The 25000-nt window shown below is 49.3% G+C and overlaps 1 protein-coding gene across 6 annotated transcripts in view; it reads left to right on the top strand.

Annotated features, from left to right (window-relative positions):
- frmd4a (FERM domain containing 4A) overlaps positions 1–25000 on the top strand; it is a 197877-nt gene that overhangs the window by 85090 nt on the left and 87787 nt on the right. For all 6 annotated transcript variants that reach the window (XM_055653487.1, XM_055653483.1, XM_055653489.1 and 3 more), the window contains 2 exons: positions 1710–1775; positions 17800–17894. In XM_055653487.1, the coding sequence (XP_055509462.1) occupies positions 1710–1775; positions 17800–17894 (161 nt within the window). The remainder of the gene's footprint in view (positions 1–1709; positions 1776–17799; positions 17895–25000) is intronic.

The raw sequence follows: 25000 nt of genomic DNA, 5'->3' as shown, positions 1-25000 counted from the left end.
GTTCCACAGAGTGCTGGAGTAACTCAGCGGGTCAGGCAGCATCTGTGGAGAACATGGATAGGTGGCGTTTCACAGAGTTAAGGCAGCGATAGATAGACACTCTGTGAAACGTCACCTATCCATGTTCTCCACAGATGCTGCCTGACCCGCTTCAGTGGGCCGAAGGGCCTGTTTCCACGCTGAGTCTCTAAACAAACTTTGTACAGATAACCACAGTTATGGGAGCAAAGTGTAGGTTTTATATTCTTCAGTCTCGGCCTGTGTTAGCCGCCTGCCTCGTACAGAATACTTTATAAACTGAGGTTAAAACCTTGACTTATTCCCAAGTGATTTGTTCCGGAACGATCTAAGGTATTTGCGGTTCCCACCGGCTTGTGTTTCATCCAGACCATGCTGGTTGGCCATCGTAGCTCAGTTTCAGTTTAGTCCAGTCGAGTTTATTGTCCCGTGTACCGAGGTACAGTGAAAAGCTTTTGTTGCGTGCTAACCAGTCAGCGGAAAGACAATACATGATTACAATCGAGCCGTCCACAGTGTACAGATACAGGATAAAGGGAATAACGTTTAGTGCAAGGTAAAGTTAGCAAAGTCCGATCCACGGCGCATCTGTAGACGTTGGTGAGAGTTGTTGGGGACATGCGGAACTTCCTCATCCTTCTCAGGAAGTAGAGGCCTTGCTATGGTTGCGTGAAGTGTAGATGGAGTCGATGGTGGGGAGTGTGGTGTGTGATGGACTGGGCTACATCTACAATGGTGGGGAGTGTGGTGTGTGTGATGGACTGGGCTACATCTACAATGGTGGGGAGTGTGGTGTGTGTGGGACTGGGCTACATCTACAATGGTGGGGAGTGTGGTGTGTGTGGGACTGGGCTACATCTACAATGGTGGGGAGTGTGGTGTGTGTGGGACTGGGCTACATCTACAATGGTGGGGAGTGTGGTGTGTGTGGGACTGGGCTACTACATCTACAATGGTGGGGAGTGTGGTGTGTGTGGGACAGGGCTACATCTACAATGGTGGGGGAGTGTGGTGTGTGTGATGGACTGGGCTACATCTACAATGGTGGGGAGTGTGGTGTGTGTGGGACTGGGCTACATCTATAATGGTGGGGAGTGTGGTCTGTGTGTGGGGGACTGGGCTACATCTACAATGGTGGGGAGTGTGGTGTGTGTGTTACCTGACTGCATGCTTTCTGTGGTGAAAGTTACTGGACCTGACAGGCTAGTGTTAATGCGAAGGTTGTTGGGGTCAGGGGTCAGAGGGTGGGGGTCAGGGTGGGGGGGGTCAGCGGTGGGTCAGAGGTCAGTGTTGGGTTCAGTGGTCCGCGGTGGGGTCAGTGGGGTCAGCGGTCAGCGTTGGGGTCGGGGGTCAGTGTTGGGGTCGGGGTCAGTGTTGGGGTGGGTCAGAGATCAGTGTTGGGGTCAGCGGGTCCGCGGTCAGGGGTCAGCGGTTGGGACAGTGGTCAGTGTTGGGGTCGGGGGTCAGCGGTGGGACAGAGGTCAGTGGGGTTGAGGGTCAGCGGTGGGACAGAGGTCAGCGGTGGGACAGTGGGTCAGGTGTTGGGGTTGGGGCTCCGCGGTGGGTCGGGGGTCAGCGGTGGGTCGGAGGTCAGTGTTGGGTCGGAGGTCAGTGTTGGGTCGGAGGTCAGCGGTGGGGTGTGAGGGGACATGCTGGCGTTGTGTCTCATGGCGGTTTGCGTTCTCTTGCAGATGTCGGAAGGCCGGCGGTGTCAGGTACACCTTCTGGACGACAGGAAGCTGGAACTTCTTGTTCAGGTGAGTGGGCAACGATCAGAGTCACAGACGTACAGGTGGGAAACAGGCCCTTCGGCCCATCCTGTCCATGCCCACCCAGCTGGAACATGGAACATAGAACATGGATAGGTGACGTTTCACAGAGTGCTGGAGTAACTCAGCGGGTGCAGGCAGCATCTAAGGAGCTAAGGAAATAGGCAACGTTTCGGGCCGAAACCCGGAAGGGTTTCGGCCCGAATCGTTGCCTATTTCCGTAAGGATTTCGGCCCCGAAACATTGCCTATTTCCATAAGGATTTCGGCCCCGAAACGTTGCCTATTTCCATAAGGATTTCGGCCCCGAAACGTTGCCTATTTCCATAAGGATTTCGGCCCGAAACGTTGCCTATTTCCATAAGGATTTCGGTCCCGAAACGTTGCCTATTTCCATAAGGATTTCGGCCCCGAAACGTTGCCTATTTCCTTCGCTCCATAGATGCTGCTGCACCATAACTCAGCGGGCCAGGCAGCATCTGTGGAGAACATGGATAGGTGACGTTCCAGATTCTATCTTTAGCCCACAATGTCTGCCTGTCTCTTACCTCCCCCCCCCCCCTGTGAAGAACATGCCCCCAAATATTTGCATTAGACTTTGCACCCCCCCCAACATCAAGCTGTGTCCGCTTATATTTGACATTTCTGTCCTTGGAAAAAGGTTCTGATTGTCTACCCTATCTACACATCATTTAATCTCCCTGCAACAATCTACACTAGTCCCACCTGCTAGTGGAGAGGACTGGTTTGGCCCATATCCCTCCAAACCAGTCCTCTCCATGTACCTAAACATGTTTCTAAACATTGGTGCAATCCCAGCCTCAACTATCTCCTCCGGCAGCTCGTTCCATACACCCACCAACCTCTGCGTGAAAAGGTTACCCCTCGGATTCCTATTAAATCTTTCCCCCTTCACCTTAAACCTATGTCCTCTGGTCCTCGATTCCCCTACTCTGGGCAAGAGACTCTGTGCATCTACCCGATCAATTCCTCTCATGATTTTGTACACCTCTATAAGATCTCCCCTCATTCTCCTGCACTCCAAGGTTGAATAGTGTCGGATGCAGTAAGATCCATCCTGATACACGGATAGGACAGGTTTAGAGGGATATGGACCAAACGCAGGCAGGTGGATGGGGCATGTTGGCCGGTATGGGCAAGGTGGGCCGAAGGGCCTGTTTCCACGCTGTATCACTCTATGAATTTCTGATTGGTGATCAATCGATCCATGTTGTAAGTTTGACTCTATGATATGAGCTTTGTACCAGCGGGTCCTGACTGGGTTAGAACTCTGTAGTGACATTGACTGTAAGTCTGTAACAGTGGGTGGCTTCTCTCACTGTGTTTCACCTCATCTCCTTCCAAAAGGTACGTCCTTTAATTTGGAGGCTGTGCCCTCTAGTCCTAGACTCTCCCACGAGCGGAAACATCCTCTCCACATCCACTCAGTCCATGTTAAAGCACAACATGGCTCAGTGTCTGGGAGGAGGTGGGGGTTGTAAAACCTGGAGGTTTCCTGCTCGCTGTTCCAACTTTAAGCGAAACCAGATATACTCTGACAAACGTCTCTGGCAAAGCCCAATGAATGGAGCGACTGTGTGAATATCCATCGCTGTGTGGAAGTAGATGGTGAAGGCCACACTTGGAGTTACGGTGGGCAGCTCTGCTTGCGTAGGAACTGCAGATGCTGCCTCACACCCAACATTGTAAACTCTCCCTTGTGTGTGTGTGTGTGTGTGTGTGTAGGATGGTGTTAGTGTGCGGGGATCGCTGGTCGGCACGGACTCAATGGGTCGAAGGGCCTGAATCCACGCTGCATCTCAAAACGAAACTAAAACTAATACAAATTGTGAACAAGTTTCCGCGCTATATAATTAAGAATCAGGGGTCGGCCATTTCGAACGGAGACGAGGAAACACTTTTTCTCACAGTGAGTTGTGAGTCTGTGGAATTCTCTGCCTCAGAGGGCGGTGGAGGCCGGTTCTCTGGATACTTTCAAGAGAGAGCTAGATTGGACTCTTAAAGATAGTCGAGTCAGGGGATATGGGGAGAAGGCAGGAACGGGATACTGATTGGGGATGATCAGCCATGATCACATTGAATGGCTGTGCTGGATCGAAGGGCCGAATGGCCTCTACTCCTGCATCTATTGTCTGTATCTCTAAACTAAAGGTACGTCTTTCATTCTGTCATCTCTGGTCCTGGACTTTCCCGTGAGCGGGAACAATAAAATATATTTTATTTAGTAAATTAAAGCAGTAAATACATTTCTCCACCGCTGGGGGAGGGGGAGGGGGGGAGGGGAAGGAGAGGGGGAGGGGGAGGGGGGGGGGGGGGGGGGGGGGAGGGGGGGGGGGGGGGGGGGGGGGGGTGAAACGTCACGGATAAACCCTGGGAATTTGACCGATTTCCACAACGTGTCCCTTGAGGCCGAGCTGGGCCAACGTTGTAAACTGCCTGTTGCCGGATAGAACTGCAGACGCTGGTTTAAATCGAAGACAGACACAAAGTGCTGGAGGAACTCAGCGGGACAGGCAGCGTCTGTGGAGAGAAGGCATGGGTGACGTTTCGGGTCGAGACCTTTCTTCAGACTGATGCCCTTCCGTTGGAAAGGGGGGAGAAGAGATTGATCAGGAGGTTCCCTGGGCTTGTGTTAGAGGTAAAGGATTGGCCATCGCACGGTGGAGCAGCGGGTAGTGTTGCTGCCTCACAGCGCCAGAGACGCGGGTTCGATCCAGACTACGGGCGCTGTCTGTACGGAGTTTGCACGTTCTCCCCGTGACCTGCGTGGGTTTTCTCCGGGTGCTCCGGTTTCCTCCCGCACTCCAAAGACGTGCAGGTTTGTAGGTTAATTGGCTTTGTATAAATGTAACTTGTCCCTGGTGTGTGTAGGATAGTGTTAGTGTGCGGGGATCGCTGGTCGGCACGGACTCGATGGGCCGAATGGCCTGTATCACTGAACTAAACTGAACTCTATAAAATACCCGGGATGAACTGTTGGTTATTAATGCCAGAGTTATTAATAACAAGACAAATCTTATAAAGTCATCGCTCACTTAGTTTTGATGATAAAACAGCCTGCAGGGAAGAGAGCGGTTCGCAGAGATTCAACGTGAGCCAATTCATGTTCATAAGGGATAGGAGCAGAATTAGGCCATTCGGCCCATCAAGTCTACTCCACCATTCAATCATGGCTGATCTATCTCTCCCTCTCAACACCATTCTCCTGCCTTCTCCCCGTAACCTCTGACACCCGCACTAATCAAGAATCTATCTATCTCTGCCTTAGGGTCTTGGTGAGACCACACCTGGAGTATTGCGTACAGTTTTGGTCTCCTAATCTGAGGAAAGACATTCTTGCCATAGAGGGAGTACAGAGAAGGTTCACCAGACTGATTCCTGCGATGTCAGGACTTTCATATGAAGAAAGACTGGATAGACTCGGCTTGTACTCTCTAGAATTTAGAAGATTGAGAGGGGATCTTATAGAAAACTTAAAAAATTCTTAAGGGGTTGGACAGGCTAGATGCAGGAAGATTGTTCCCAATGTTGGGGAAGTCCACAACAAGGGGTCACAGTTTAAGGATAAGGGGGAAATCTTTTAGGACCGAGATGAGGAAAACTTTTTTCACACAGAGAGTGGTGAATCTGTGGAATTCTCTGCCACAGAAGGTAGTTGAGGCCACAGTTCATTGGCTATATTTAAGAGGGAGTTAGATGTGGCCCTTGTGGCTAAAGGGATCAGGGGGTATGGAGAGAAGGCAGGTACAGGATACTGAGTTGGATGATCAGCCATGAACATATTGAATGGCGGTGCAGGCTCGAAGGGCCGAATGGCCTCTATTCCTGCACCTATTGTCTATGTTTCAATGTTTCTCTATGAGAAAAAGTGTTTCCTCATCTCCGTTCTAAATGGCTTACCCCTTATTCTTAAACTGTGGCCCCTGGTTATGGACTCCCACAACATCGGGAACATGTTTCCTGCCTCTAGCGTGTCCAAACCCTTAACAATCTTATATGTTTCAATGAGATGCCCTCTCATCCTTCTAAACTCCTTCTAAAGGGCCGAATGGCCTACTCCTGCACCTATTTTCTATGTTTCTATATTAAATATACCCACTGACTTGTGGCCTCCACAGCCGTCTGTGGCAATGAATTCCACAGATTCACCACCCTCTGGCTGAACTTATTTCTGAAACAGGACAGCAAACGGCGGGGCTGAAAGTGACGAGGCCTCAAGACATGTTGACAAGGCAACCACTGCACTTAAAGAACAGTGTCTCGCGGGAGCCAGGATCATTCTGACTAACTGTTTCTTAAATGTTGGGACAGTCCCAGCCTCAACTACCTCCTCCGGCAGCTCGTTCCATACACCCACCCCCCCTTTGTGTGAAAACGTTACCCCTCGAGTTCCCATTAAATTTCCCCCCTTCACCATGAACCTGTGTCCTCTGGTCCTCGATTCCCCAGCTCTGGGCAAGAGACTCTGTGAATCAAAGGCATTTCATTGTCAATTTAAAATAGAAAACTGCCGTTTGTTTACATTTGGCCTTGAAGGCAAATCCAAGCCGTTGTGTGGAATCTGCAGTCACGTGTGTGTCACGTCCCATCTACATGCGTGACATAGAACATGCGGGCCCTGTTTCCATGCTGTATGTTTGTAGCACACATACATGTCCATTCAGGCACATACACATGTGCATGTGCATTATTGCATGACGGTATGAACATGCTTGTGTTCATTAGTGTGTGCATATATGTGCGTGTCTTCATAGCGTCACGTGTGAGCATGTTTATATTCATACATGTTTATACATGTGCGTGTGTCTGCCCATGGGTGCAAGTGTGTTAGAATACACAGCACAGAAACAGGCCCTTCGGCCCACCGAATCCGTGCCGACCAGCGATCCCCGCATACTAACACTATCCTACACACACACTGGGGACAATTTACATTTACACCGAGCCAATTAACCTACAAACCTGCACGTCTTTGGAGTGTGGGAGGAAACCGGAGCACCTGGAGAAAACCCACGCAGGTCACGGGGGAGAACGTGCAAACTCCGTACAGACAGCACCCGTAGTTAGGTCTCTGGCGCCGTGAGGCAGCAGCTCTACCCGCTGCACCACCGTGCCCGCCCCGACCGTTACAGGCGGCTCAGCGGTGGAGTTGCTGCCTCACGGCGCCCGGGTATCTCCGCACAAACCAAAACTAAAATCACGTCTAGCACGGACGTTGTGGGCCGAAGGGCCTGTGCTACGTTAGAAATAGAAAATAGGTGCAGGAGTAGGCCATTCGGCCCTTCGATCCAGCACCGCCATTCAATGTGATCATGGCTGATCATCCCCAATCAGTACCCCGTTCCTGCCTTCTCCCCATATCCCCTGACTCCACTATCTTTAAGAGCTCTATCTAGCTCTCTCTTGATAGTATCCAGAGAACCGGCCTCCACCGCCCTCTGAGGCAGAGAATCCCACAGACTCACAACTCTCTGTGTGAGGAAAAGTGAGAGTTAGATTTAGCTCTTAGGGCTAACGGAGTCGGGGGATATGGGGAGAAGGCAGGAACGGGGTACTGATTGGGGATGATCAGCCATGATCACATTGAATGGCGGTGCTGGCTCGACGGGCCGAATGGCCTACTCCTGCACCTATTGTCTCTGTTTCTATGTTTCAATAAGATCACGGCTGTTCATCCAAAATCAGTGCTCCGTTCCTGCTTTCTCCCCAGGTCCCTTGGTTGTGTCTGGGTGTGTGGGAGCCTGTCTCTGTGTTGTTCTGGTGTCCATGTGATTCACATCTTGCCTGGCTCGGAGATGCGCCCGTCTGGAGAATAATCGGCCTCGTTCTGTCAAGACCTGTCCCATCACCAGGACCACAGCCCTCCCCCTCACCACTAAAGGACGTTCTTTTAGGAAAGAGATGAGGAGGAATTTCTTCAGCCGGAGGGTGGTGAATCTGTGGAATTCATTGCCACAGACGGCTGTGGAGGCCACAAGTCAGTGGATATTTTTAAGGCAGAGATAGATAGATTCTCTGTGAAACGTCACCTATCCATGTTCTCCACAGATGCTGCCTGACCCGCTGAGTTACTCCAGCACTCTGTGAAACGTCACCTATCCATGTTTTCTCCACAGATGCTGATGCTGACCCGCTGAGTTACTCCAGCACTCTGTGAAACGTCACCTATCCATGTTCTCCACAGATGCTGCTGCCTGACCCGCTGAGTTATGGTGCAGCAGCATCTATGGAGCGAAGGAAATAGGCAACGTTTCGGGCCGAAACCCTTCTGGAAATAGGCAACGTTTCGGGCCGAAACCCGGAAGGGTTTCGACCCGAAACGTTGCCTATTTCCTTAGCTCCATAGATGCTGCTGCACCCACTGAGTTACTCCAGCACTCTGTGAAACGTCACCTATCCATGTTCTCCACAGATGCTGCCTGACCCGCTGAGTTACTCCAGCATTTTTCTGCCTTTTGTATCTTACAATCACAGATACAATCAAGTGGGCGAGAAGAATAACGTATTGAAACGATATTATATTTCACCAGCGGGTCACAGCTTGGTGGCAGGTGTCAGAAACTTGCCGCTGATGTGTGTGTGTGTGACGTTTGTTCGTTCCTCCGTCCTCTGATTGAAAAGCCGATCTACAATATTGTTTCTGGCGGAATCGAGAAAGCAATTTACATGCGTGAGATTGGCAACATGCGGCCCGCGTACTTGCCTCCCTCTCGCTATCCCCTTGCGATGATCAGACCACGTGCAGCGGCTGTTTTAGCTCCATCTGTAACTCGGGCCGACGGCAGCAGCGACTCAAATTGATTTTGCAGCAGATAAGTGATTGACATTTGTCCCCCCCCTCGCCACAGCTGCCACTCGCTCGGCTAATGGTCGACTCGCAGCGAGAGGCACGTTCGCAGATTCCAATCAAAAGATCAAATGGGAATCACTACAGCGGTGATCCTCTGCGCACATTTTGAGAACGCTGTCCTGTAAATTCCATCGGGTATAAAGCGGAGGAAGTTTAGTTTTAGCTTTAGAGGTGCGTACAGCGCAGAAATAGTCCCTTCGGCCCACCGAGTCCGTGCCGACCAACATGGTAGTCACAAAATGCTGGAGAAACTCAGCGGGTGCAGCAGCATCTATGGAGCGAAGGAAATAGGCAACGTTTCGGGCCGAAATCCTTCTGGAAATAGGCAACGTTTCGGGCCGAAATCCTTCTGGAAATAGGCAACGTTTCGGGGCCGAAATCCTTCTGGAAATAGGCAACGTTTCGGGCCGAAATCCTTTTGGAAATAGGCAACGTTTCGGGCTGAAATCCTTCTGGAAATAGGCAATGTTTCGGGCCGAAATCCTTCTGGAAATAGGCAACGTTTCGGGCTGAAATCCTTCTGGAAATAGGCAACGTTTTGGGCCGAAATCCTTCTGGAAATAGGCAACGTTTCGGGCCGAAACGTTGCCGAAACGTTGCCTATTTCCTTAGCTCCATAGATGCTGCTGCACCTGCTGAGTTACTCCAACAGTTTTGTCGACCTTCGATTTTCCAGCATCTGCAGTTCCTTCTTAAATATATGTTTTACCTCTTTGCTTTGGCTCCAATTGAATAATTGGCTCCAATTGAAAATCCATGCCTTGCAACATGTCATATCCCAGCTAACAAGGATCTACTGTAATTCCCCTTGATCCCAACAATGTCCTGTCCCCTTTATCATTGTTACTTTTTACACGTCTTTCATTCATTGTCCTTTCTCTCTCCACATCACCGTCTATATCTCTCGTTTCCCTTGTCCCTGACCTGTCTGAGGAAGGGTCTCGACCCGAAACATCACCCGTTCCTTCCCTCCACAGATGCCGCCTGTCCCGCTGAGTTACTCCAGCTTTTTGCCTCTGCCCCATCTACACTAGTCCCACCTGCCTGCGTTTGGCCCATATCCCTCCAAACCTGTCCTATCCATGTATCCAAGTGTACATCGACTGTAACTATTCCTCTCATGGCAATGAAACTCTTATGGGCAGCAGCATAACAGGCTTGTGAACACAAATACACACAGATCCTCTCTAATGAACAGCAATTCAATTCATTAATAATCACAATACTCGTTATTGCAACCACAGACACATAGAAACATAGAAACATAGAAATTAGGTGCAGGAGTAGGCCATTCGGCCCTTCGAGCCTGCACCGCCATTCAATATGATCATGGCTGATCATCCAACTCGTTTCACAGAGTGCTGGAGTAACTCAGCGGGTGCAGCAGCATCTATGGAGCTAAGGAAATAGGCAACGTTTCGGGTCGAAACCCTTCCGGGTTTCGGCCCGAAACGTTGCCTATTTCCAGAAGGGTTTCGGCCCGAAACGTTGCCTATTTCCTTCGTTCCATAGATGCTGCTGCACCATAACTCAGCGGGTCAGGCAGCATCTATGGAGAACATGGATAGGTGATGTTTCACAGAGAATCTATCTATCTCTGCCTTAAAAATATCCACTGACTTGTGGCCTCCACAGCCGTCTGTGGCAATGAATTCCACAGATTCACCACCCTCCGGCTGAAGAAATTCCTCTTCATCTCTTTCCTAAAAGAACGTCCTTTAGTGGTGAGGGAGCCGGTCCGTAGGCGATCACAGTCGCTGAGGTCAGTGTTGTGCAGAGTTCAAGAGCCTGATGGTTGTTGGGAAGAAGCTGTTCTTGAACCTGGAGGTCACGGTTTTCAGGCTCCTGTACCTTCTTCCCCATGGTGGCAGCGAGATGAGAGCGTGGCCAGGGTGGTGTGGGTCTCTGATGATGCTGGCTGCCTTATTGAGGCAGTGGCTCCTGTAGATCCCTTCGATGGTGGGGTGGTCAGTACTGTGATGGACCGGGCAGTGTCCACCCCTCAGTAGTGTGTCTGTTCAAGTTACTGCACCGGGCCAGCATGCTATGAGCTGTGAATACAATTTGCAATAATTGGCTCCAATTGAAAATCCATGCCTTGCAACATGTCATATCTCAGCAACTGCCGCTTACGATAAATTAAAATGCATATTACTGGGTATTGAAGTTTTTCTGTGTCTGAATGAAATATTAAAGCATTATTCCATCGCGCTGCTATCTTTGTGAAAGTCGAAGCATTTGCACAAACGGAGTTGGTGCACTTTACGTACAAACCTTTTTTCACACAAAACCAATCTGCATATAGAGAGAAAAATAATTAACAGAGAACTTTTCCTTTGAAAAGATAATTCTTATCCTGAAGAAACATTGATTCTGCACAGTGGTGAAATTGGTGATAACTTAGCCGCATTTGCATAATCACAAAGGCTTTTCAGTAATAGCTGGAAATATGGCTGCAGCTGTTTGCTGCAGAAAGTTGCAGCTGCATATAACACACTGCGTCGCATTTCATGCATTTCACAGACTTCCTGGACCGTCCCATTCTGCAGAAGGGTCTCGACCCAAAACGTCACCCATTCCTTCTCAGATTCAGATTCAGATTCAGATTCAGATTCAATTTTAATTGTCATTGTCAGTGTACAGTACAGAGACAACAAAATGCATTTAGCATCTCCATTGAAGAGCGACATAGCAAACGATTTGAATAAATAATAATAAGTGGGGGGGGGGGGGGGGGGGGGGGGGGGGGGGGGGGGTGATTGGCAGTCACCGAGGTACGTTGTTGAGTAGAGTGACAGCCGCCGGAAAGAAGCTGTTCCTCGACCTGCTGGTTCGGCAACGGAGAGACCTGTAGCGCCTCCCGGATGGTAGGAGGGTAAACAGTCCATGGTTGGGGTGAGAGCAGTCCTTGGCGATGCTGAGCGCCCTCCGCAGACAGCGCTTGCTTTGGACAGACTCAATGGAGGGGAGCGTGGAACCGGTGATGCGTTGGGCAATTTTCACCACCCTCTGCAATGCCTTCCGGTCGGAGACAGAGCAGTTGCCATACCATACTGTGATACAGTTGGTAAGGATGCTCTCGATGGTGCAGCGGTAGAAGTTCACCAGAATATGAGGAGACAGATGGACCTTCTTCAGTCTCCTCAGGAAGAAGAGACGCTGATGAGCCTTCTTGACCATAGTTGAGGTATTGTGGGTCCAAGAGAGGTCATCGGAGATGTTGACTCCCAGGAACCTGAAGCTAGAAACACGTTCCACCTCCGTCCCGTTAATGTGGATGGGGGTGTGCGTGCCGCCTCTGGACTTCCTGAAGTCTACAATGAGCTCCTTGGTCTTCTCTCCAGAGACGCTGCCTGTCCCGCTGAGTTACTCCAGCATTTTGTGCCTGTCGCTCTGTTGCGTGGAGTACGACTGGTACAGCACGGAAAGAGGCCCTTCAGCCCGACTCACCCCCTGTCTGACAGATCAGAAACACTCTTCAGGAGTCAGGTGTGGGTTTGTCAATGACCACTGCCGCAGAAGATTTCATGAACAGAAATACAGAGGCTACACTGCAAGATGCAAACCACTGGTTAGCCACAAAAATAGGATGGCCAGGATACAGTTTGCCAAGAAGTAATTGAAAGAGCAGCCACAGTTCTAGAAAAAGGTCTTGTGATCTTTGTGTAATGCCATCCGGACGCGAGGTCCCCAGACTTGATTGTATATATGTGTGGTATAATCTGACATGTTCTGGATAGCCTGTAGATCTGACCAACCTCTCCCTGTAGCTAACATTTGTTAACACAAAACGTCGCCTATTCCTTCGCTCCATAGATGCTTTCCAGGTCTCGACCTGATACGTCACCTATACCTTCTTCAGACTGATGTGAGGGGGGGGGCGGGAAGAAGAAAGGAAGAGGCGGAGACAGTGGGCTGTGGGGGAGCTGGGAAGGGGAGGGGAAGGAGGGAGAAAGCAAGGACTACCTGAAATTAGAGAAGTCAATGTTCATACCGCTGGGGTGTAAACTACCCAAGCGAAATATGAGGTGCTGCTCCTCCAATTTGCGGTGAGACTCACTCTGGCCATGGAAGAGGCCCAGGACAGAAAGGTCGGATATGGAATGGGACGGGGAGTTGAAGTGCTGAGCCACCGGGAGATCAGGTTGGTTATTGCGAACTGAGCGGAGGTGTTGGGTGAAGCGATCGCCAAGCCTGCGTTTGGTCTCACCAATGTAACTCCCTGGTCAATTCGTCCCCTCCCACCCAAACCACCCCCTCCCCTGGTACTTTCCCTTGCAACCGCAGGAAATGCTACACTTAGAAACATAGAAATTAGGTGCAGGAGTAGGCCATTCGGCCCTTCGAGCCTGCACCGCCATTCAATATGATCATGGCTGATCATCCAACTCAGTATCTCGTACCTGCCTTCTCTCCATACCCCCTGATCCCCTTAGCCACAAGGGCCACATCTAACTCCCTCTTAAATATAGCCAATGAACTGTGGCCTCAACTACCCTCTGTGGCAGAGAGTTCCAGTGATTCACCACTCTCTGCGTGAAAAAAGTTCTTCTCATCTCGGTTTTAAAGGATTTCCCCTTTATCCTTAAGCTGTGACCCCTTGTCCTGCAAGCTGTGACCCCTTGTCCTGGAAGCTGTGACCCCTTGTCCTGAACTGTGGGTACACTTGTCGCTTTACCTCCCCCCTCGACTCCATCCAAGGACCCAAGCAGTTGTTCCAGGTGGTCTCACCCGGGCATCATTCTGGTAAACCCTCTCTCCAAAGCCCCCACAACTTCCTGTAATGGCGGCGACCAGAACTCCTCGTAATACTACAGATAGAATTGGCAACTATTTTATTTTGTTTCCTGAAGAATCAAGGAAGAGGAAACTAATTATTCTGTTCAGAGCGGTTGTATCTCAGGCTGTGTGGGCCTCGTTCACAGTTTAACACGGACACACAGATCAGCAAATACAAATTTGACAAAATGAAACCAGTAAATAAAATCCCCATTTAGTTGTTGATTAGTAGTAGGGCTCTGGGCCTCTCTAGACGTGCGATCCCGTTTAATACATTCAGCATGGATCTGATTGCAATCGACAATCCCAGATGCCCAGTGTAAACTTCCACCCAAATATCCAGCCATCTCTTCCATTAGTCAGAGGGTGGTGAATCTGTGGGTTTCATTGCCACAGACGGCTGTGGAGGCCCGGATAGAGTGGATGTGGAGAGGATGTTTCCACTAGTGGGAGAGTCCAGGACCAGAGGGCACAGCCTCAGAATTAAAGGACGTTCCTTTAGGAAGGAGATGAGGAGGAATTTCTTTAGCCAGAGGGTGGTGAATCTGTGGAATTCACTGCCACAAACGGCTGTGGAGGCCACAACTCAGTGGATATTTCTAAAGCAGAGATAGATAGATTCTTGATTAGTACAGGTGTCAGGGGTTATGGGGAGAAGGCAGGAGAATGGGGTTTAGAGGGAGAGATAGATCAGCTATGATTGAACGGCAGAGTAGACTTGATGGCTTAAATCTCCTCTAATCGTTCATGAACTTAAATATCTGCAGCCACGTCTTGGAGCAGGAAGTGTTCCAACAAAGCAAGGCTATCCTAGTAAAAATAGTTTGCCTTGTAGAGTCTTTAGACATTAAATTTTAGATACAGCGCGGAAACAGGCCCTTCAGCCCACCAAGTCCGTGCCGACCAGCGATCCCCGCACACTAACACTATCCTACACACACACACTAGGGACAATTTACAATTCTGCCAAAGCCAATTAACCTGCAAACCTGCACGTCTTTGGAGTGTGGGAGGAAACCGGAGCTGGTCAGTGTGGGCCGAATGGCCTGCTTACAGGTGCATCTACATGGTGAAGTGTAAATATAGTCTGAGGGTCACCAATGAGGTAGATAGTAGTTCAGGACCGCTCTCTAGTTGTGGTAGGATGGTTCAGTTGCCTGATAACAGCCGGGAAGAAACTGTCCCTGAATCTGGAGGTGTGTGTGCGTTGGTTTTCACACTTCTGTACCTCTTGCCCGATGGGAGAGGGGAGAAGAGGGAGTGACCGGGGGTGAGACTGGTCCTTGATGATGCTGCTGGCCTTGCTGAGGCAGCGGGAGGTGTCGATGGAGTCTGTAGAAGGGACACAAAAATGCTGGAGAAACTCAGCGGGTGCAGCAGCATCTATGGAGCGAAGGAAATAGGTGACGTTTCGGGCCGAAACCCTTCTTCAGATGGAAAGGAGGTTGGTTTGTGTGATGGTCTGGGCTGCGTCCACAATTCTGTGCTGTTCCATGGTAGATTTAAAGGATGTATTTTCCCCCTGGGATAAATAAAGCCCCATCATATTGTAACGTTCCCAAACCAAGCTTTCTACGGCACATCTGTGGACGTCGGTGAGCTCTCGAAGCTTGCTCAGGAAGTAGAGGCAGAGGAAATGTTCTACACACCACATTGTGGCCACTGTTCTGTTGTGCTGAGGTTATGTGAGTGTTGGTTCCTGCATGGAGCAGTCAGCCGGATAAAACGCTGACCCAGGAGCTCACAGTCCTTGGAAGAGGATGTGGTGAATCGCACACCCGATTAGGCCAGGAGGCTCAGCGGTCATGCGTGTGCTGAGTTACTCCAGCGCTCTGTGAAACGTCACCTATCCATGTTCTCCACAGATGCTGCCTGACCCGCTGAGTTACTCCAGCACTCTGTGAAACGTCACCTATCCATGTTCTCCACAGATGCTGCCTGACCCGCTGAGTTACTCCAGCACTCTGTGAAACGTCACCTATCCATGTTCTCCACAGATGCTGCCTGACCCGCTGAGTTACTCCAGCACTCTGTGAAACGTCACCTATCCATGTTCTCCACAGATGCTGCCTGACCCGCTGAGTTACTCCAGCACTCTGTGAAACGTCACCTATCCATGTTCTCCATAGATGCTGCCTGACCCACTGAGTTACTCCAGCACTCTGTGAAACGTCACCTATCCATGTTCTCCACAGATGCTGCCCGACCCGCTGAGTTACTCCAGCACTCTGTGAAACGTCACCTATCCATGTTCTCCACAGATGCTGCCCGACCCGCTGAGTTACTCCAGCACTCTGTGAAACGTCACCTATCCATGTTCTCCATAGATGCTGCCTGACCCGCTGAGTTATGGTGCAGCAGCATCTATGGAGCAAAGGAAATAGGCAACGTTTCGGGCCGAAACCCTTCTGGAAATAGGCAACGTTTCGGGCCGAAACCCAGAAGGGTTTCGGCCCGAAACGTTACCTATTTCCTTAGTTCCATAGATGCTGCTGCACCTGTTGAGTTACTCCAGCACTCTGTGAAACGTCACCTATCCATGTTCTCCAGAGATAGACAATGGACAATAGGTGCAGGAGTAGAGGCCATTCGGCCCTTCGAGCCAGCACTGCCATTCAATGTGATCATGGCTGATCATCCCCAATCAGTACCCCGTTCCTGCCTTCTCCCCATATCCCCTGACTCCGCTATCTTCAAGAGCCCTATCTAGCTCTGACCTAAAAGCATCCAGAGAACCGGCCTCCACCGCCCTCTGAACCTTATAATTCCACAGACTCACAACTCTCTGGGTGGAAAAGTGTTTCCTCGTCTCCGTTCTCAATGGCTTACCCCTTATTCTTAAACTGTGTGTGGCGGCCCCTAGTTCTGGACTCCTCCAACGTCGCAAACGTGTTTCCTGCCTCTAGCGTGTCCAAACCCTTAACAATCTTATATGTTTCAATGAGATCCCCTCATTGTGCTGGGTTCAGTAAACTTCAGTTTAGTGTATGTGGAGGAAGGAACTGCAGGTGCTGGTTTAAACCAAAGATAGATACAAAATACTGGAGTAACTCAACGGGACAGGCAGCCTGTCTGGAGAGAAAGAATGGGTGAAGTTTCGGGTCGAGACCCTTCCCATGTGGGTCGGCACAGGCTAGTTGGGCCGAAGGGCCTGTTTCCATGCTGTATCACTCTATGACACCGGATTGGAGTGTGTTTTGGGGCAGTGTAGCAGTCATCATCATCTTAAGGCAACATCCAGATTTAGCCCGGACTCTCTCTCAGAGGAAAGATTTAATTAAAACACACTACAATATTTTTTTCTAATAAATAAGCAGGAAATTGCAAATCGGCCGATAAGGACAGTGGCCAAAGCAGGGAACGAGGCTTCTGGTGTTAAAAACATCCCTGCACTTGAATAAATCATCCTCTGCTCTCTAAAGCAGCCGACACTGTGAGGTGAAGGTCTCTGTAAAGCTCAGTTTATTGTCCCGTGTACCGAGGTACAGTGAAAAGCTTTTGTTGCGTGCTAACCAGTCAGCGGAAAGACAACACATGATTACAATCGAGCCGTCCGCAGTGTACAGATACAGGATAAAGGGAATAACGTTTAGTGCAAGGTGAAGCCCAATTAAAGATAGTCCAAGGGTCACCAATGAGGTAGATAGTAGTTCAGGACCGCTCTCTGGTTGTGGTAGGATGGTTCAGTTGCCTGGTACATTGGTACATTCAATCACATTGAATGGCGGTGCTGGCTCGAAGGGCCCAATGGCCTACTCCTGCACCTATTGTCTATTGTCTAACAGCCGGGAAGAAAAAATCCCTGAATCTGGAGGTGTGTGTTTACACACTTCTGTACCTCTAACCCCCTACAATCAGTCTAGCAGAAGGGTCTCGACCCGAAACGTCACCTATCCATGTTCTCCACAGATGCTGCCTGACCCGCTGAGTTATGGTGCAGCAGCATCTATGGAGCAAATTAAATAGGCAACGTTTCGGGGCCGAAATCCTTCTGGAAATAGGCAACGTTTCGGGCCGAAACCCTTCTGGGTTTCGGCCCGAAACGTTGCCTATTTCCTTAGCTCCATAGATGCTGCTGCACCCACTGAGTTACTCCAGCACTCCGTTATATGTCACCTATCCACAATCTACTATCTTTACTGAAGCCAATTAACCTACAAACCAGCGGTCTTTGGAGTGTGGGAGGAAACCGGAGCACCCGGAGAAAACCCACGCAGGTCATTGAGAGAACGGGTAACCTCTGTACAGACAGCACACATAGTCAGGGTGGAACCTGGTCTCTAGCGCAGTGAGGCAGCAGCTCTACCCGCTGCACCAGCGTGACGCTCTATGTGTGCTAATGGTTCTGTTTTGTCTCTTGCAGCCCAAACTCCTGGCCAAGGAACTACTGGACCTGGTGGCATCACACTTCAGTCTGAAGGAGAAGGAATACTTTGGGATCGCCTTCACGGATGATACGTAAGTATTGGGATCGCAAGACTCTGTCCTACTGTGTATAGAGTGTAGAGATACAGCGCGGAAACAGGCCCTTCAGCCCACCGAGTCCGTGCCGACCAGTGATCCCCGCACACTAACACTATCCTACACACACTGGGGACCATTTACAATTTTACCAAAGCCAATTAACCTACAAACCTGCACGTCTTTGGAGTGTGGGAGGAAACCGGAGCACCCGGAGAAAACCCGCGCAGGTCATGGGGAGAACATGCAAACTCCGTACTGACAGCACCCGTAGTCGGGATCGAACCCGGGTCTCTGGCGCCGTGAGGCAGCAGCTCTACCCGCTGTGCCACCCCTCCATCCCTCCAATCTGGGAAGGAACGCAGAGAGGATTCACGAGGATGTTGCCAGGACTAGAGGGTGTGAGCTACAGGGAGAGGTTGGGCAGGCTGGGACTCTATTCCTTGGAGCACAGGAGGATGAGGGGTGATCTTATAGAGGTGTGACAAAATCATGAGAGGAATAGATCGGGTAGACACAGAGAGTCTCTTGCCCAGAGTAGGGGAATCGAGGACCAGAGGACATAGGTTTAAGGTGAAGGGGGAAAGATTTAATAGGAACCTGAGGGGTAACATTTTTTCACACAGAGGGTGGTGGGTGTATGGAACGAGCTGCCGGGGGAGGTAGTTGAGGCTGGGACTATCCCAAAGTTAAAGAAACATTTAGACAGGTACATGGATAGGACAGGTTTAGAGTGTAGAGGTTTTAGTTTGGAGGAAACAGGCCATTCGGCCCACCGAGTCCGTGCCGACCATCGATCACCCGTTCACACCAGTTCCATGCTATCCCACTTTCCCATCCACTCCCAACACACTAGGGACAGGCAATTTACAGAGGGGCCGATTAACCTACAAACCTGTACGTCTTTGGAGTGTGGGAGGAAACCAGAGCGCCCGGAGAAAACCCACGCAGGTCACGGGGAGAACGTGCAAACTCCGTACAGACAGCACTCGCAGTCAGGGTGGAACCCGGGTCTCTGGCCCTGTGAGGCAGCAGCTCTACCTGCTGCACCACCGTGCCGAAGTCTTTTATTTGTGACACCACTGTCGGGAGAGGAATGAAATGTGGAAGATATTCAGGAGCACAGTGTCTGAATTGATTCGGCAAACTCAATTTCCCAATCAATTTTGCACGGACTATATTGGGTAATCAATAGATTTCTGGGCTGTGGCAGTTTACAAGATGTGATTCTATTAAACCCAGTTATGTTTGCATAGTTTATTAAAATCTCTTCCCGCAGAATGCGTGTTTGTCTGAGCCTCGTTAATGAGTGTAGCGCAGATTAATGTTGACATTTATGGCTGGTGTTTTGTACACGCTGCTTATGTTGGTCATTCCCAGCTCACTGGTCAGCTTATTAAAGGAACAAGAGGAAAAGATTGTGTGTTATTTGTTGACCAAAGGCATTGCTTAGAATAAAGGGGAGGTCATTTAAGACTGAGGTGAGGAAAAACCTTTTTTGACCCCTGGGATGGCGGGACTGTCATATGAGGAAAGATTGAAAAGACTAGGCTTGTATTCACTGGAGTTTAGAAGGATGAGGGGGGACCTTATAGAAACATATAAAATTATAAAAGGACTGGACAAGCTAGATGCAGGAAAAATGTTCCCAATGTTGGGCGAGTCCAGAACCAGGGGCCACAGTCTTAGAACAAAGGGGAGGTCATTTAAGACTGAGGTGAGAAAAAAACGTTTTCACCCAGAGAGTTGTGAATTTGTGGAATTCCCTGCCACAGAGGGCAGTGGAGGCCAAGTCACTGGATGGATTTAAGAGAGAGTTAGATAGAGCTCTAGTGGCTAGTGGTGTCAAGGGATATGGGGAGAAGGCAGGCACGGGTTATTGATTGGGGACAATCAGCCATGATCATATTGAATGGCAGTGCTGGCTTGAAGGGCTGAATGGCCTCCTCCTGCACCTATTTTCTATGTTTCTATGTTCCTATTGCAAAGTGTTTAAGAAGGAACTGCAGATGCTGGAAAATCGAAGGTAGACAAAAATGCTGGAGAAACTCAGCGGGTGCAGCAGCATCTATGGAGTGAAGGAAATAGGCAACGTTTCGGGCCGAAACCCTTCCTAAGGCAAGGTGTGAGATAAGGACTAGAAGATCAAGTTATATCACAGACCAGTCATCAACTAGTTTCATAGAATTTAACAGTAGGGGAACAGGCCTTTCGGCCCAACTTGTCCATTCTGGTCAAGTTGGTATTTCGGGCTAGTCTCATTTTTCTCTAAACCCATAGAGCAAGAGTCCAGCACAGGAACAGGCCCTTTGGCCCACAATGTCCGTGCCGTACACGGTGCCAAGACCAACTCCCCTCTGCCTGCATGTGAACCGTATATCCCTCCACTCCCTCCATATCCATGTCCCTGTCTAAAAGCCGCTTAAACACCACGATCGTATCTGCCTCCACCCCCACCCCTGGCAGCGCGTTCCAGGCACCCACCACCCTCTATGTAAAAAAAACCTGCCCCACACATCTCCTTTATACTTGGCCCCTCCCTGACTTTAATTCTAAAGGTCAAAAGCTTTATTTGCCATTTATGCTTACACACATAGGAACTCTTGTGCGGTTGTTCAGAGAGTCAAGTCAAGTTAAAAAGACACACAGAAGACACATAATCTATAAAAACATATACTTCTCTAGAACTAAAAAAGAAAGAAAATGCCTAAAACCCTATATAAAGGGGAAAGTGAGAGCATTGTAAATTACACAAACCCTATATAAAAAGTGTCGATTGCATTGTAAATTGCACAGGCCCAGGAGACAATATAATATAATATAATATGATATGATGTGCTATGAGGTAGGTCAGGACATCAGTTCATTTTGTTTTGGCCAAGAGTCTCACTGTGGCAGGGAAGAAGCGTGTTCTGTTTGTCCGCTCGTCTGTGCCTGAGGTTGTATGTGCAGTTTTTGTGTTTGAGCAGGGAGTGAGCTGGATGTAGTGTGTCTCTGATGATTCTCTCTGCTCTTTTTTGACAGCGCTGTGTATAGATTGTGTCCCTGGAGGGGAGTTCCGTCCTGATAATAATCCTCTCTGCAGTCTTTATGACTCTTTGCAGAGCCAGGATTCATAGAAACATAGAAATTAGGTGCAGGAGTAGGCCATTCGGCCCTTCGAGCCTGCACCGCCATTCAATATGATCATGGCTGATCATCCAACTCAGTATCCCGTACCTGCCTTCTCTCCATACCCTCTGATCCCCTTAGCCACAAGGGCCACATCTAACTCCCTCTTAAATATAGCCAATTAACTGGCCTCGACTACCCTCTGCGGCAGAGAGTTCCAGAGATTCACCACTCTCTGTGTGAAAAAACGTTCTTCCATACCACACCGTGATGCCTGTGGTGAGGATGCTCTCTATCAGTCCTTTGTAGACCTGGGTGAGAGGGCGACAGCGCAGACCAGCTTTTCTGAGCAGCCTGATCAAGTACAGCCTCTGCTGGGCTTTTTTCACTGTGGCAGCAGTGTTCAAAGTCCAGTTCAGATCTGATGTTATGGATACTATGTCTGCAGTTTTGATCAGAAGGGATCATTACACTTTAGGTGGACAAAAATGCTGGTGGAACTTACAAAATTCTTAAGAGGTTGGACAGGCTAGATGCAGGAAGATTGTTCCCGATGTTGGGGAAGTCCAGGACAAGGGGTCACAGCTTAAGGATAAGGGGGAAATCTTTTAAAACCGAGATGAGAAGAACTTTTTTCACACAGAGAGTGGTGAATCTCTGGAACTCTCTGCCACAGTGGGTAGTTGAGGCCAGTTCATTGGCTATATTTAAGAGGGAGTTAGATGTGGCCCTTGTGGCCAAGGGGATCAGGGGGTATGGAGAGAAGGCAGGTACGGGATACTGAGTTGGATGATCAGCCATGATCATATTGAATGGCGGTGCAGGCGCGAAGGGCCGAATGGCCTTTACTCCTGCACCTAATTTCTATGTTTCTATGTTTCTAACTCAGTGGGTGAGGCAGCATCTATGGAGCGAAGGAATAGGTGATGTTTCGGGTCGAGACCCGGAAGGGTGCCGACCCGAAACGTCACCCATTCCTTCGCTCCATAGATGCTGCCTCACCCGCTGAGTTCCTCCAGCATTTTCCGTCCACCTTCGATTTTTCCAGCATCTGCGGTTCTTTCTGAAACACTACATTTTAATGTCCTTTAGTTTAGAGACAGGGCATTGGGCCCACCGAGTCCGCGCCGACCAGCGATCCCTGCGCAACTCGGTACACGTGACAATAAACGAAACTGAACTGAACTGGGCTGCACATCCATGTACTGCATTCCTAAAACTGCCCATCTTGTTTGTTTGTAAATGCGTGAGTCCTGGAAACTCCGCCAACCGGGTACAGGATAGCGCCTCGATTTTTGACCCACCTCACCTACCGTTCAGATTTTTTATTTTTTTTATTTTTTTTAATTTATATTTCTATTAGAAGCAGTGTACAAAAGTATAAGCCACGGCATGTTGCATAATGCATTTATTGCACAGCTTCCATTTAAATTTGAACAAAAATGAAATAGAAAAAGAGAGAGAAAGACCAAGAAAGAAAGGAAGTGAAAATGAATGTGTAAGAATAGAATCTCTAAACTTCCAAATGAGTGTGGTCGAAAAGTGAGTAACTAAAAACTTAAAGGAATAAAAAACAAAAAAGAAAAAACAAGTGATGATATACCTGCTCCATTTCTCTCCCCGCCCATCACCCAGTCCATAAATCGGTTTCATTCCAAAGTTGTGTTACTATAATAATCTTATTTATATAGCACATTTTTAGTCAACTTGCATTGACCCCAAAGTGCTTCACATAATTACATTACATTTACACACAGGCAAAGGTGGGTGAAGTGTCTTGCCCCAAGGACACAACGACAAGATTCAAGATTCAAGATTCAAGATTCAATTTAATTGTCATTTGGACCCCTTGAGGTCCAAACGAAATGCCGTTTCTGCAGCCATACATTACAAACAAATAGACCCAAGACACAACATAATTTACATAAACATCCATCACATTGCTGTGATGGAAGGCCAAATAAACTTATCTCTCCACTGCACTCTCCTCCCCCCGATGTCAGAGTCAAAGTCATAGCCCCCGGCTGGCGATGGCGATTGTCCCGCGGCCATTAAAGCCACGCCGGGTGGTGCGAGGTCACACACCGGGTCTTGGTGTTAGAGCCCCCGGCGTGCGCTCGCATAGTCCCGCGGCCATTCCAAGCCGCGCGGGGCAATGGTGTGAGGCCCCGCTCCAGGAGCTCTTCGACCACGCAACTCGGGCGGGAGAAGTCGCCGTTGCGGGAGCCCTGAAAAGCGGTCTCCCTCCAGGGACCCGCGGGCTCCCGGTGCCTCCGTCCGCCAGACCCGCAGTTGCAGCCTCCGAATCTCCGGAGGTCGGGCAGCAGCAGCAGCAGCAGCAGCATCAGCAGCAGCAGCAGCAGCGCTCCACCACCGCTCCACCCACTCCGGAATCGGCCAGCTCCGCGACGGTGAGGTGAGTCGTCGGCACCAGAGTCCCCGGTCTTCTCCTGTTGGAGGCCGCTCCTCGTTGCAGCCCCAACGACAACGGAGACCCGACAAAGAAAAGGTCGGGTCTCCCGTGCAGGGAGAGATTTAAAAGTTACCCCCTCCCTCCCACCCCACCCCCACCCCCCCCACACACACACCCCAACATAAAATAACAAAAACTACATAGAAACATAGACAAAAAATAATAAAAACGCAGACGGGCTGCAGAGGCTGCTGCTGACGAGAGTCACGCCACCGACAGTATGCACTCCAAGCGGGATTCGAACCGGCTACCTTCCGGTCACCAGCCGAACACTTAGCCCATTGTGCCATCTGTCGTCCATATATATACCACTATACCATACTATCCTTGTAATGAATCAATGAAAGGAGACCATATCTTTGAAAATTGCTCTGATTTTCCTGCTAAGACAAGCCTCATATCTTCAAGATGTAACGTCTCAGACGCGTTTGTGATCCACATTTTAAGAGTTGGGGGAGATGTATTTTTCCAAAATTTAAGTATACGTTTATTCGCCATTATCAGTGTTAAGGAAATATTGATAGCTCAGAGCAGGCTTCTTGCTGTTCCGAAAATAATCAGTTCTATATGGGGGGGGCCAGTTTTGTTTTTAATAATTTTGAGAACATTTAGAAACATAGAAACATAGAAATTAGGTGCAGGAGTAGGCCATTCGGCCCTTCGAACCTGCACCACCATTCAATATGATCATGGCTGATCATCCAACTCAGTATCCCGTACCTGCCTTCTCTCCATACCCCCTGATCCCCTTAGCCACAAGGGCCACATCTAACTCCCTCTTAAATATAGCCAATGAACTGGCCTCAACTACCCTCTGTGGCAGAGAATTCCAGAGATTCACCACTCTCTGTGTGAAAAAAGTTCTCCTCATCTCGGTTTTAAAGGATTTCCCCCTTATCCTTGAGCTGTGACCCCTTGTCCTGGACTTCCCCAACATCGGGAACAATCTTCCTGCATCTAGCCTGTCCAACCCCTTAAGAATTTTGTAAGTTTCTATAAGACATATAGACATATATAACAATGCATTTCGTTGTCTCTGCACTGTACACTGACAATGACAATTAAAATTGAATCTGAATCTGAATCTGAAGAAACTTCAAAGATTTCTTTCCAAAAGTTATGGAGTTTTATGCAAGAGGCAAAGGCGTGTGCTACAGTTGCTTCTTGAGAGAGACATTTGTCGCTGAGATTGTTGGTATATTTTATGTTGTTGATGTTTTAAACTTAAATGAACCTAAAGCAGGCTATTTGTGTCTGTCTGTGGAGGATATGTATGTAGTCGATGTAAAATTGCCTCTTGAAAAAACATGAACTCCTTCTGTGGTACGGCCCATGCCAGAACACAGTGCACAGTTTGTGTGAACACACACCCAGATAATTAAATAAGTGTTTGGCAAGTCTCATTTCCATGGCAGACAGTGGCAATGGTTTTTGGAAACAGGGGCGGATGTGTGGGAAATTTACTGGACACGTTTCCAGTGGGAGTTGAAGTGAATTTAGTTCATTGTGCAGCACACTT

This window comes from Leucoraja erinacea, chromosome 22 (assembly GCF_028641065.1).
Source record: "Leucoraja erinacea ecotype New England chromosome 22, Leri_hhj_1, whole genome shotgun sequence".
NCBI lineage: Eukaryota > Metazoa > Chordata > Chondrichthyes > Rajiformes > Rajidae > Leucoraja > Leucoraja erinaceus.
Note: the sequence above shows the minus strand (reverse complement) of the source record. Positions and strands in the feature narration are given on the sequence as shown.